This window comes from Hemitrygon akajei, chromosome 23 (assembly GCF_048418815.1).
Source record: "Hemitrygon akajei chromosome 23, sHemAka1.3, whole genome shotgun sequence".
Classification (NCBI taxonomy): domain Eukaryota; kingdom Metazoa; phylum Chordata; class Chondrichthyes; order Myliobatiformes; family Dasyatidae; genus Hemitrygon; species Hemitrygon akajei.
In genome coordinates, this window is record NC_133146.1 from 17,408,349 (window position 1) to 17,421,422 (window position 13,074).

The window sequence follows — 13,074 nt, forward strand, 5'->3', positions numbered from 1 at the left end:
ATTTCTGCATTATTCCCAGTACCACGTGCTAATCAGGGCAGTAACAGGATGGTAGTACAGATGAATGAATGGGTAAGGAACTGGTGCAGGGGGCTGGGTTTCTGATTTCTGGATCATTGGGATCTCTTGTACATATAGGGTGGGTTACACCTGAATTCGATTGGGACCATTATACTTGTAGGTAACGGAAGTTGTATACACGCCCCTGAGCAGTAGCTGGATGCAGGATATAAATCTCAATGGAGAAGTAGAAAAAAGACAGGAATAATCATGCGGGAATTTCGATGTGCAGGTAGTTTGGGAAACTCTGGAGAGTAAATTTGTAGAATACCTGAGATGACTTTTTAGAGCGACTTGTGGTTAAGCCCACTGGGGAATCAGCTAATCTACAGTGGGTGTTGTGTAATAAAGCAGATTCAACTAGGGAGCTAAAGGAAAGGAGATAGTATAGGATGAGAAGATAAATCAGATATATCTGTATTACAGTGGAGTAAATGGCTCCTTAAGGTTGTCATAGATGGGCTGCGTAGTGGGGTAAGCTCCCAGTGGCTTGTGTCTGAAATGGCCTCTGACAGCCAAGTTCGGTTTCTGACCTTCATATGTGATGTGGCTTAGCTACTAAGCCTAGCAGAACTGACTGGAAAAGGGGCAAATGCAGGTTAATGGGGCATTAAAACCAGTTGCTTTGGGTAGATGGAGCTCGTCAGCTGTAGATGGCAGCTCTATTAGAAGGAAAACTATCATAAAACCACTGTTGCCTTGCGGCTATACCCACTCATGGGGAAGACCAGGAGTATACCCTGGGGAAAAATATGGAGCTGGATTCCCTAAGGCAGTCGTACATTGAGTTCAATGCTGACTGGCAACACTTGGCGTTGCTGCTGTGCCATTCTGTATCGGTCCCTACCATTCCTTTGGATTCATCGGCTGCATGGAGAGGGGGAGCCTGCTGCATGGGCTACAGCTGGCTCTCCATATCGTACTGCCCTGGCTTGCGTATCATGTGGACGGCTAGGACGCAACATCCATTGTGGACCCTGATCAATAGAGGGCTGATGTAGAGGAATGAAAGAGGAGTGGTTCAAGGTTGATTGGAAGGGGACACTAGTAGGAATGATGGTGGAATGACAATGGCTGGAGTTTCTGGGGGCAATCCCCACATGTAAGAGAAATACATCTCAGAGAAAAATAGTCTAAAGGCAGCATGATAAGAGAAGTCAAAGGCAGCGTAAAAAGAAAAGGAAAAGCATATAATATAGCAAAAATTGGTGGGAAGTTGGAGGATTAGTAAGCTTTTTTTAAAAAAAAAAAGACAGCACAAGACAACTGAAAATGTGAGAGAAAAGATGAAATATGAAAGTAAGGTAGCCAAGAATATCAGAGGATACCAAAAGTTTATTCAGATATATCACAAGTGAAAGAGGTGATAAGGTATTGGTCAGACTACACTTGGAATATTGAGCAGTTTTGGCTCCTTGTCTAAGAATGTATTGGAGAGGGTCCAGAGGAGATTCACGAGTATGATTCCAGGAATGAAAGGGTTAACACAGAAAATGTTTGGCTCTGGGCCTGTTCTCATTGGAGTTCAGAAAAATGAGGGAGGTTCTCATTGAGACCTATTGAAAGGCCTACATAATGTGAATGTGGAGAGGATGTTTCCTGTAGTGAGTGAGTCTAGGACCAGGCTCAGAATAGAGGAACGTCTGTTTAGAAGGAATTTCTTTTACCAGAGGGTGGTGAATCTGACTTTGTTGCCATGCATGACTGTGGAGGCCAAGCTATTGAATATATATAAAACAAAGGTTGATAGGTTCTTGGTTAGTTATGGCGTCAAAGGATATGGAGAGAAAAAAGGCAGGAGAAAGGGGTTGAGAAGGATAATAAATCAGCTATGATGTGATGGTGGAACAGACTTAGTAGTACGAATGGCCTAATTTTGCACCCTTGTTTTTTGGACTGTGCTGAATTTCACAAGTTTTATAGAATCTTTGCCATTACTCATTCTCTATATCCTGCTGAACAGTTACATTGAGTGAGCCTTTAATTTCTTGTCTTTGCTTCCCTCACAGAAAATGATGCTGAGCTTCCATGAAGAGCAGCAAGGATTGCCAGAGAACTTCCTCGCCACCTTTCCCTCGCTGATTAAAGTGGATGTTCATTCAAAAGTGACTGATCCGAGTGTTGCTAAGAGTATGATGGGTTGTTTGCTTTCTTCCTTAAAAGCCAATGGTAAGGACCAGTGTCTCCTTTACTGCAACTGCTCTATCTACATCCATAAGGTTCATTAATCTCATAGGTATTGTTTCCTGGGGCAGGCTGTTGGTATAATTTTAAAATTTCAAATAGAATTAAAGTAATAAGTTACTGTGTGTAATTCTCTACTTCACAGTATTTCAGTGTTACTGTGTAATACTGTTGTTGTCTGACTTTAAATACCGGTTTTCTTAAGGAAGCTGGGAACCCCAAAAAGGTAGGAAGAGAGTGGTGAACTTGGGTGGCTTGTTTAGTGCGGGGGGCTATGGTATGTTGAAAATAGAAACCTGTGCAATATTTCTGTGTGGATTTCCCTTGGTTGCTCCAGCTTCCTCCAATAGTCCAAAGACCTACCATTTGGTAGATTAATTGGTCATTGTAAATTGTCCCAGGATTGGGCTCAGATTAAATTGGGGGATTGCTGGGCGGCATGGTTCCAAGGGCCTGTTCCGTACTGCTTGTCAATAAATAGTTCATCATTATCTGTTCCTAGAGCTCTCAGACCAAAATTCATTGAAAATTTCAAAGTACATTTATCATCAAAGTATCTATGCAAAATATAATCCTGAGGTTCATCCTCCTGTAGGAAGCCACAAAGCCATTTAAACCCATTAAAACATCAAACACCCAACGTGTGAGAAAAGAGCAAAACGCAAGCAAATATTCAGAATATTGAACACCAAACCACAGTCCACAAATGACAGGCCTCAGCTGTAGAGCCACTTCTGCACTGAATAGTCTTGATGAAATTGCGCAAATAACAAAAACCTAACCCAAAACACATGGAGCATGAATCACAGATTCCTCCAAAAATGAGTTCACAACTGCGGAGCATGTTCAGTGCCGTGGACATTAAATATCAAACTGCAGAATCCCATAGCCATGAGCTGCGCCAAGGCCATCGAATGGGCACCTTCCTCTGGCAGCAGCGAATGGCAGATTGCACTAAACCCCCACTCGTCTTCAGCTCTTGTTCTCATTACAATCTTGCTCGACACTTTAGTTGGTGAGGAGTAATAGAGCCAACCATTTCATCTTCCACCATTGGGAAATGATGGCTGCACTCTCCACTCTCAATCTTATCAAAATGTAAATTATTGGATGCGAGCAATCGCAGTTCAGGAGAAGCATATTTAAAAGTATAAGTAATTTTTTGAGCTGTTGGTCGCGTCGGTCACTGGCGCCATCTTGTATCTTCACATGCATTTCTGACAAGTGGTAGAAATTATGGACTTTAGTTATGTTGGCTCCTCTTATCTATGTAACCTTTAATTCTTTGAATCCTGTAGAGTGTTTAGCTGAGGTGCTTAAATATGTACTTTGTTTTGTGTTTAGTAGCTCTTGCAGTGCCTGTGGCTTCCTGGTTTATAATCTAGTAGTTTATCTGGTCTATTGTAAACAGCAAGTTTTTAGATAATGTTAATTTAAATCATTACCCAATCTTTAGTTGCATGGCTTTTATGTAAACATTAAATATCAGGACTGCAGCCATTGGCTTACACTGTATTAAACACAAAGTCAGTTCCTTTGCAAGTAACAACATTGGGTTAAGCTGATAACTAAAACCACTGGCAGAGGAAAAATTGATTCTCTCCTGCAACAAATGGTAATGATGAGTGTGTGGCTCACAGCTGACATTTCGGAGTGTCAGCCTGTCAGTAAGAGAGTTCATTCTTTTCAATTCAACCCCCAACCTCCCGGGCATTCTCCACTGGGCAGAAGATACATAAGCCTGTGAACACGTACCACCAGGCTTGTGGTCAAGTTCTGTGCTGCTGTTATCAGATTCTTGAACAGACATCTTGTACGATAAGACGGACTCTCGGCCTCACAATCTTTCTCGTTATGATGTTGCACTTTATCAGTTAGCTGTACTACACTTTTTTGGTAGCATTTACACTATTCTCCATTGTTATTTCACCTTTAATCTAGCTGAATGCATGTATAGTCTGATCTGTATGAACAGTATACAAGACAAGTATTTCACTATCAGTACATGTGACAATAATAAGCCCACACAAAAGTCAGGAATCCATAAATCAATGGGTCTTGTGTGTCCCTAAGACAATGGGGGGGGGGGGCGCTTTGGTCCTGTCACAGTCGATACAAGGATGAACCTGCATGCACTTTAACATAAAATTTATTTAGCGCACTTTACATAGCGAACATCAAGACATTTCACATGAGACATTACAGGGTTAACACAAGTACCGAGTCCGGGTAGAGTAGTGGTTAGCACAACACCCAGGTTCTGTTCCTGTCGCTGCTCGTAAGGAGTTTGTGCATTCTCCCCGTGACCGTGTGGTTTCCCTCCGGGTGCTCTGGTTTCCACCGAGTCCAAAAGACATACTGGTTGGTGGGTTAATTGGTCATTCTAAATTGTCTCATGACTAGGCGAGGGTTTAATCGGGGGTTGCTGGGTGGCACGGGCTGAAATGGCCTGTTCCACACTGGCTGTTAAACCCTCCTGAGGTCAGCAGGCATGAGTGGTTCGCCTCCTGCATGTGAATGTTGGTGATGCCATTTTCCACTGCCAGCTGTAAACACTATTGTTTTCTTCCCATTCAGGATCTCGAGGAGCGTTCTGTGAAGTAAGACCCAATGACAGACGTGGTTTGGAATTCTACAGCAAGCTGGGCTTCCTGGAGTTGGCCAGGATGGAGGGATTCCCAAAAGAGATGTTGGTGCTGGGAAGGAATTTGTAACGGGCAGCCTCTTCATTGTAGTGTAATTAAAGGATGTGTATAATTAAATGTATCTAAATTTAGCCTTAAACTGAATAATGTGTTCAGTAATATTTTATATTTTAACTTTTTAAAATGTGCAATACACAGTGAGCTCCAGAAGAACCTTTTGAAGGTGGTGACCCTCCACTGATGCAATAACAGCATTATCTTGTCTCCTTTTCCTTCTGATATTTCAAGCCAGTCCTTCATCCCCACCCCTGCCCCCTTCACATCTCCCACACAAATATTGGACAACTGACATGTTTCTTACCTACAATGGGGAACCTGGTGGCTCAGTCCACTGTATCCTTGCAGTGATGAAGAGAGCTATTCAGATTCTCCACTGCCTGACAACAGCCCTTGATCACGGTGTGGGCTTGCTCTTAAACAAGTACTTTGCTGTCACAACTTGGCTCTGTCTGACCAATCCTGTGCTGGAGTAGTCGGGGTCCTTGATCCCTGGAGCTCAGTTCATTTACACTAACTGAGATTTTCGGGCTTCAGCTGGCAATTGCTCTCTGCAGCTCATGCACATCTGTGAAAACTAATGATCTTTCAATACCTCTGAATGCATTTTGTACATGGTGATTCTCAGTCTGAATGGTTAATGGAATTGCTCTCTGCAGAGAGGAACAAGCTAAATGTTGGAAATGAGTGTCACACTGCTGGGATGCACACTGTGGGTCTGTTAGTTTCTGTAGAGAAAGATGGGCTAATAATTTGGGTGCATCAACTTAATTAAATGTACATGAAATGTTTGAGTGTGATGGGAGAGCTCCCTGTCTGTATACCATCTGAAGATATCCTGACTGGGTTTACTGGCACTTACTGAAAGCAAGCTAGCCTGAGTTCCTTTAACCCTATCATTGCTGTCTGCTGTTTGACAGCTGATGCCTTTGTAAACACCAGTGGGGCTTCTGATGTAGGTTTCAGTCTGAAATGTGAGTAGTCTAAGCTGCTGGCTCACGGTGAGTGGGGTTTCGAGCATCTGTAGCCGCCCATGGATGATGTAAGGGGAGCCCCTTGCCAGGCCATTTGAAAAGCTGATCCCTAAACAACTTGCAGTGAATTAGAGAAATGAAGAGCATTAACCTTATTGCAATTGAGTAAAACATCCATGGACTGGACGATGAAGCTGACATGTCAAATTCGTCTTTAGACACGTGGCCAATTCATGTAAAAGAATTACAGCTGCTGTCATGATGAGTGATGTTGGGGCTAGGTTCATAGCTTGAGATGGTGAGAACCAGCACCAGGAGTGCATTGCTCGGCGTCTTGTGGCAAAACAGCTCCTAATGCTTCAAACTGGAAAGGGTGCAGGAAGGATGCCCCTCCCCAACTTGAGGGACAGTTGTCAGAAGGGGCTGGCCAGGCTAAGACTTTATTTTGGAAGCAGTGTTTAAAATCATGAAGGGTATAGGTAGTGAATATCTGCTGTCTTATTCCCCTGTTGGGGAGCGCACAAGGCATAGGTTTAAGATGAAAGGGGGAAGACCTAATACTAACTTGAAGGTCAATTCTTTTTACACAGGGTGGTAAGGAAGTGGTTGAGGCAGTTCCTGTTGCTGACATTGAAGAGGCACTTTAATTACAAAAGTTGAGGGATATGAGTCACAGGCGAATGGGACTAGCTGGGATGGGTATTTTGGATAGACTAGATGAGTTGGGCTGAAGAGCATGTTTCTATGTTGAATGATTGTCATCTTTCACTATGCTTGCCCTGCAGACAATACAGTTTAAGGTGTTAAAGGCATGAATAACTTGTCTTTAACACTTTGCTGCCCATTATGTAGAGAAAAATGTCATTGAAAATCCAGAGATCTGGGCAGGTGATAGGATTAGATGCCCTATGATATGTTACAAATGCAGATAATCTGTGCTGATCTGTGTAAAATGTATGCTGTTTCTGCTGTTAACCATTGCCTACACAAAAGTAAACATCTTTGTGGCTGGGGAGTGCTTTAGGGTGACCTGGAATTGTGTATATGAACATCATTGTGCAAGTTTGAGTGAAGCTTCCTTTCCCACCTGCATAAACATTACAACTTTGTCACGTTTCTCAGATACCCAATTGTTTGTTTGAAGTTGATCTTCGTGCATGTTGCATTCTCTCAGACCACCTTGTCAGTTCATGCACCTCCTTTAATTCTTACAATGAGAGGGCTCAGTTCACCAGAGGTGTCCGGTGGAGAAGCAGATTGGATGGAAGGCTTCAAATTGGCCAAGAATTGACTGCAGGGAATTGCAAGTCGAAGTACTGCTTCGTCCTGTCACAACATCTCTTGTTTTCATAACGCTTCTCTGAATCCACTTCCTGCTGCCAGCCACATACACACATGCTAGGCTTGCCTAGACACGGTGGCAAACACCAGTTAGGCTCGGCGCTTGGTACAGCTGCTCCTCACCCTGCGCTTTCTTCCATCTCCCCAGGTGTTTCCGGTTGAGGGAAGTTGGGATGTGGTTACAGGGGTACTGCTTTTCTGGTGTGGGGGTGGCATTTTACACCTATTTCCACAAACTGCACCAGATTTCCAACTGGGTTTTCCAGTTCCATTGGAGTTTTGTGTGCACTCTGGTAAAAATGAAACTGCCATATCCAGCATTGAAAAAGCTTTAACTTAAATAAATCTGATTTTTTAAAAAAAAAGTCTTGAGTTTACTGGCTCTGGTGTCTCAGGAGATGATGAAACTGGGGCAAAAACTTACCACTCACTGACTGCCCTGGCTCCTGGAAGCAGAGCCTCCAGCTCACAATAGAATTACCTCAGTTCAGTGTGGTCATACTGAAGTTTTCAATATTATACAAACATGGGTACATAGTCACAATCAAAATATAAAGTATGCATGTGCTCTGTGTCTATTTACAGATTTAAAAGGAGCAAATAAAATGAAAACATTTATGCTATTCCCCACCAGTAACTGCAGCCTCTGATTGTTCAACTATGATGGGAAAGGAGAATGGTTTAACATTGCTTTTTGTTAACCACTGATCTCACAAAGTCAAAGTAAATTTATTATCAAAGTACATATTTGTTACCATATGCTACATTGAGATTAATTTTCTTTGAGGCATGCACACAAAAATAATAGAAGTTACAGAAAAAAAAATGAGACAGATTTGTCTTCACCCTTCATTTTGGCCAACCGTGGTGCTGTCAGCAAACTTAAATATGGGGCTTTGAAGCTGTACTTGGTCTCAATCAAAGTTAGAGCGAGCAGGTGGCTGAGCATACAGCCTTGTGGTACACCTGTGCTGGTAGAGATTGTGGAGGAGATATTGCTGATGTGAACTGATTGGGGTTTGTAAATAAGGAAATTTAGGATAGTTGCTTATTGAATTCTAATTCGAGTAAATTTTTGCTGGTTCATCCAAAAATCTTGTTGGAATTATGTATAGTTATTCATAAATTCAATTCTATTTTTCTTTTGCTTAAATGCCTACAAGAAAATGACACTCATGGTTGCTTGAGTTATGACTGTATGACAAAAGGACAGCTCCAATGCAATATTCAAGTTTGCTGAGACATCACTAATGTAGACCGAATCAAAAGATGGTGATGAATCAGCATATAGGAGGGAGATTGATAAGCTGGCTGAGTGGTGCCACAACAACTTAATGCCAGCAAGACCAAGGAACTGGTTATAGACCTAAGGAGAAGGAAACGAGGGGTCCTCATTGGAGGATCAGAGGTGGAGAGGGTCAGCAACTTGATTTCGGAGGACCTGTCCTGTGCCCAGCATCTAAGTGCAATTAGAAAGAAAACCTCTACGTCAGGAGTTTGCAGAGATTTGGCATGACATCTGAAACTTTGACAAGCTTCTATAGATGTGTAGTGGAGAATATATTGACTGGCTGCATCACAACCTGGTACAAATAACTGCCTGGTCCATTACAGGAAAAGAGCACATCTATATGAAACACTTGCAGGAAAGCAACATTCATCACCAGTGATCACCCCCCAGATATGCTCTCTTCTCACGACACGCATGCGAAAGAAGGTACAGGAGCCTCTGGTTTCTCATTACCAGGTTCAGGAATAGTCCCTACCCCTCAACCATCAGGCTCTTGAACCAAAGGGGATAACTTCACTTGTCCCATCATTGAAATGTTCCCACAACCAATAGACTCACTTTCAAGGGCTCTTCATCTCATGCTCTCAATATTTATTGCTTATAAATATTTTTGTATTTGCAGTTTGTTGTCTTCTACACTCTGGTTGAACGCCCTAGGTGGACGGTCTTTCATTGATATTATTATTATTATTCTGTTACTGAGTATGCCATTAGAAAATGAATCTCAGGATTGTATAAGGTGACATATATGTACTATGATATATTTATTTTGAACTTTGAACTTTACATGGTAACTTATGCAGTACATACTTCAATAATTTTGACTGTTTAAAATTTTGTGTTTAAAATAAATTTTTGTTTATTATCATCTCATGCCCAAAGTTACCTTAGATCTGTGTTCACTTACAAACTTTCTGGTGGTGGATCACTGCAGCAACCAAGATCCTAGCAAGCCGTCAAATTAGGTGCCCAGCAAAAGCCATGTGGCGTGGAGGGTAGAGTTGCTGCCTCTACTCTAGTGTCCTAGGTTCAATCTCAACCTCCGCCGTTGCCTTCATGGAGTTTTATGCTCATTGTTATAATATGCTCCACATTCCTCACACTTCCCAAAGACATGTAGGCCAGTGGGTTAGAGGGTGCGGGGGAGGGAAGATGATGTGAAATTCAGAATAGATAAGTGCTTGATAGTCAGTACGAGATGGCCAGACACTTGCTCTTTCTGGGTTCAATGGGTCTCAGCCCAAAATGTTGACTGTTTATTCCTCTCCTTTGATGTTGCCTGTGACCTGCTGAGTTCCTCCAGCAGTGTGTTTCCATGGGGAAGGTTTATTTCTGTCTACAAGGCGGAGACAAATCACTTGCTTAAAGTTAGACTGTAGCTCAGTCCATCTGGTCAGGGTACAAACAGCAAAGTCCTGCCCCTCACGTGAAGGGGAATCTAATACAGCCATCTCTTTAATTTTTTTTCTGAAATTAACCCACCTAAGTACTTAAATTTGTTTTTTTATGGACACCACATCAAGACTAAATAAATAATGGAGCTGAGATGGCCTCCTCCTGCTCAACTGCAGCAGTGTTGAATTGCTGAAATTCTCTGCCTGCGAGGACAGTGGAGGCTCAGTCAATGACTGAGGATGAGATTCCTGGATATCGGAGTTGAGGGATAGATAGATAGATAGATACTTTATTCATCCCCATGGGGAAATTCAACTTTTTTTCCAATGTCCCATACACTTGTTGTAGCAAAACTAATAACATACAATACTTAACTCAGTAAAAAATATGATATGCATCAAATCACTATCTCAAAAAGCATTAATAATAGCTTTTAAAAAGTTCTTAAGTCCTGGCGGTTGAATTGTAAAGCCTAATGGCATTGGGGAGTATTGACCTCTTCATCCTGTCTGAGGAGCATTGCATCGATAGTAACCTGTCGCTGAAACTGCTTCTCTGTCTCTGGATGGTGCTATGTAGAGGATATTCAGAGTTTTCCATAATTGACCGTAGCTTACTCAGTGCCCTTCGCTCAGCTACCGATGTTAAACTCTCCAGTACTTTGCCCACGACAGAGCCCGCCTTCCTTACCAGCTTATTAAGACGTGAGGCGTCCCTCTTCTTAATGCTTCCTCCCCAAAGAAGAGGGTGCTCTCCACAACTGACCTATAGAACATCTTCAGCATCTCACTACAGACATTGAATGACGCCAACCTTCTAAGGAAGTACAGTCGACTCTGTGCCTTCCTGCACAAGGCATCTGTGTTGGCAGTCCAGTCTAGCTTCTCGTCTAACTGTACTCCCAGATACTTGTAGGTCTTAACCTGCTCCACACATTCTCCATTAATGATCACTGGCTCCATATGAGGCCTAGATATGGGGATAAGGCAGAGAAACAGGACTTGGGTAGGTCACTCACTGGTAGAATAGTACAGGAGGGTTGAGGATCCAAATAGATCCCTCCTGCTCTCAATTCCATAAGACATGGGAGCATAATTTAGCTTCTATGGCTGATATATTATCCCCCTCAACCCTATTCTCCTGCCTTGTCTCTATACCTTTATTGTCTAATCATGAACCTATCAATCCCTGCTTTAAAGACCGGAGCGGAAGAGGACAGAAGCTGGGGGGGTGGGGGGGGGGGGCGGTGGCTGCAGTAGGACTATAAGCTGGTAGATGCCCATGTCTGGGATCAGATTGCCTGCCTTACCCCCCGAGAGTGTTAACACCCTTCACCAGTCCCTCTCCTGTGGCTTCCTGTACACCAGCCCCAATTGTTGGAAGATGGCCTCCTCGGTGGGCGTGGGAACAGTGTGGCCGTAGCTGACTTTGGTCCCACCATCCCTCAGCACCTGGCTCTTTAGCGAGTGCTCGGACAGGCTCATGTTCTTGGTTTTGGCCAAGGCGCGCATGGAGCGGTTGAAGTATGCGGAGCCAGTGAAGTACATCAGGGCGCAGGCGAACTCCGTGTACGGTACCACGATGATGTCAAGCCTACGGTAACGGCGCCCACACCCTGGCAGCCGGCAAACACCCAGATACTTCACCTGGTTCCTGTTCTGTTCCTGGCAGACCAGGTCATCCGTGATAAACCCTTGCAAAAGAAAAGGTAGCGGTCAATAAACCTTGCAACAGGCAGAGATATCGGAAATGTTAAAATTCTGTACAGTATAAACACAAAACACACTGTCCAGACATAGAGTGAAGCTCCCTCCACACTGTCTCATCACACACTCCTGGGGTCAGACACAGAGTGAAGCTCCCTCCACACCGTCTCATCTCACACTCCCGGGGTCAGACACAGAGTGAAGCTCCCTCCACACTGTCTCATCACACACTCCTGGGGTCAGACACAGAGTGAAGCTCCCTCCACACTGTCTCATCACACACTCCTGGGGTCAGACACAGAGTGAAGCTCCCTCCACACTGTCTCATCACACATCACTGACATCAGACACAGAGTGAAACTCCCGCCACACCGTCCCATCACACCCGGGGTCAGATACAGAGTGAAGCTCCCTCCGTATTGTACCATCACACACTCCTGGGATTGGATACAGAGTGAAGCTCCCTCCACACCGCCCCATTACACACCCCTGGGGTCAGACACTGAATGAAGTTCCTTCCTTATCATCCCATGTCACACTCTAGGGGTTAAATACAGTTAAACTCCTTTTGAACGATTCCATCACAATCCCAGGCAGGGACAGCACGGGTTAGACACAATAAAGTTCTTCCATAGCACTCCATCAAACACTCCAGGACATTTGCAACACAGGTTTGGAAGATACACTTCTCCAAGGACATTTTCCAGTCCCATGTGTGGAGCTGGAACCACAGAAGCTGTCGAACTCAATAAGCTTCACAGCTGCTCTGTGACAAGTTACACCCATCCATGTGGGAAACGCTGATGCTGCAGAGGGTGGGGAACAGAAGGGAGCGCAGTTTTGCTGGAAATGTGGCTGCCCAATCTCTCAGACCAAATTCTCACAGCAATTGCCATCATGTCGAGTGAAGGAGAATTATCAGCCAGAAACTAGAGGCAGGACCCTCTCCTCCAAGACATTTTATATCTGCTCTCCCTCGTAACTCCCTGGATTATACAGGTCAGCGGGGGCTGGCTCAGTCAGAATGACCTCTAGTGACCTCAATGCAGTAGGTCAGCTGTCACTTGCAACAGAGTCCTCAACCTGTAACATTAACCCCGTTTTTCTCTCTCCACACAATACAGAGTTATTGGCAGGATACTTGGCAGTGTGGAGCAACAGAGGGATCTTGGGATCCACATCACAGATCACTCAAAATTGCCACACAACTGTCCACAGGGTGGTTAAGAAGGCACGTGGTGCATCAGCCTTCTTTAGTCAGGGGACAGAGTTCATGAGCCTATTTAAAACTCTGGTTAGACCACACTAAGAATATTATGCTCACTTCTGGTTGCCTCATTACAGGAAGGACGTGGACACTTCAGAGAGGGTGCAGAGGAGATTTACCAGGATGCTGCCTGGATTAGACACCATGCCTTCTG

General features: G+C 43.9%; 2 protein-coding genes across 6 annotated transcripts in view; one reads left to right on the forward strand and one right to left on the reverse strand.

Annotated features, from left to right (window-relative positions):
- The window catches only part of oga (O-GlcNAcase), a 46,729-nt gene extending 41,701 nt beyond the window's left edge, over positions 1-5,028 (forward strand). For all 3 annotated transcript variants that reach the window (XM_073027059.1, XM_073027060.1, XM_073027061.1), the window contains 2 exons: positions 2,070-2,229; positions 4,822-5,028. In XM_073027059.1, the coding sequence (XP_072883160.1) occupies positions 2,070-2,229; positions 4,822-4,958 (297 nt within the window). In that variant the 3' untranslated portion in view covers positions 4,959-5,028. The remainder of the gene's footprint in view (positions 1-2,069; positions 2,230-4,821) is intronic.
- A 3,641-nt stretch (positions 5,029-8,669) lies between these two features.
- The window catches only part of poll (polymerase (DNA directed), lambda), a 34,472-nt gene continuing 30,067 nt past the window's right edge, over positions 8,670-13,074 (reverse strand). For all 3 annotated transcript variants that reach the window (XM_073027064.1, XM_073027063.1, XM_073027062.1), the window contains exon 8: positions 8,670-11,640. In XM_073027064.1, coding sequence (XP_072883165.1) covers positions 11,279-11,640 — 362 coding nt within the window. In that variant the 3' untranslated portion in view covers positions 8,670-11,278. The remainder of the gene's footprint in view (positions 11,641-13,074) is intronic.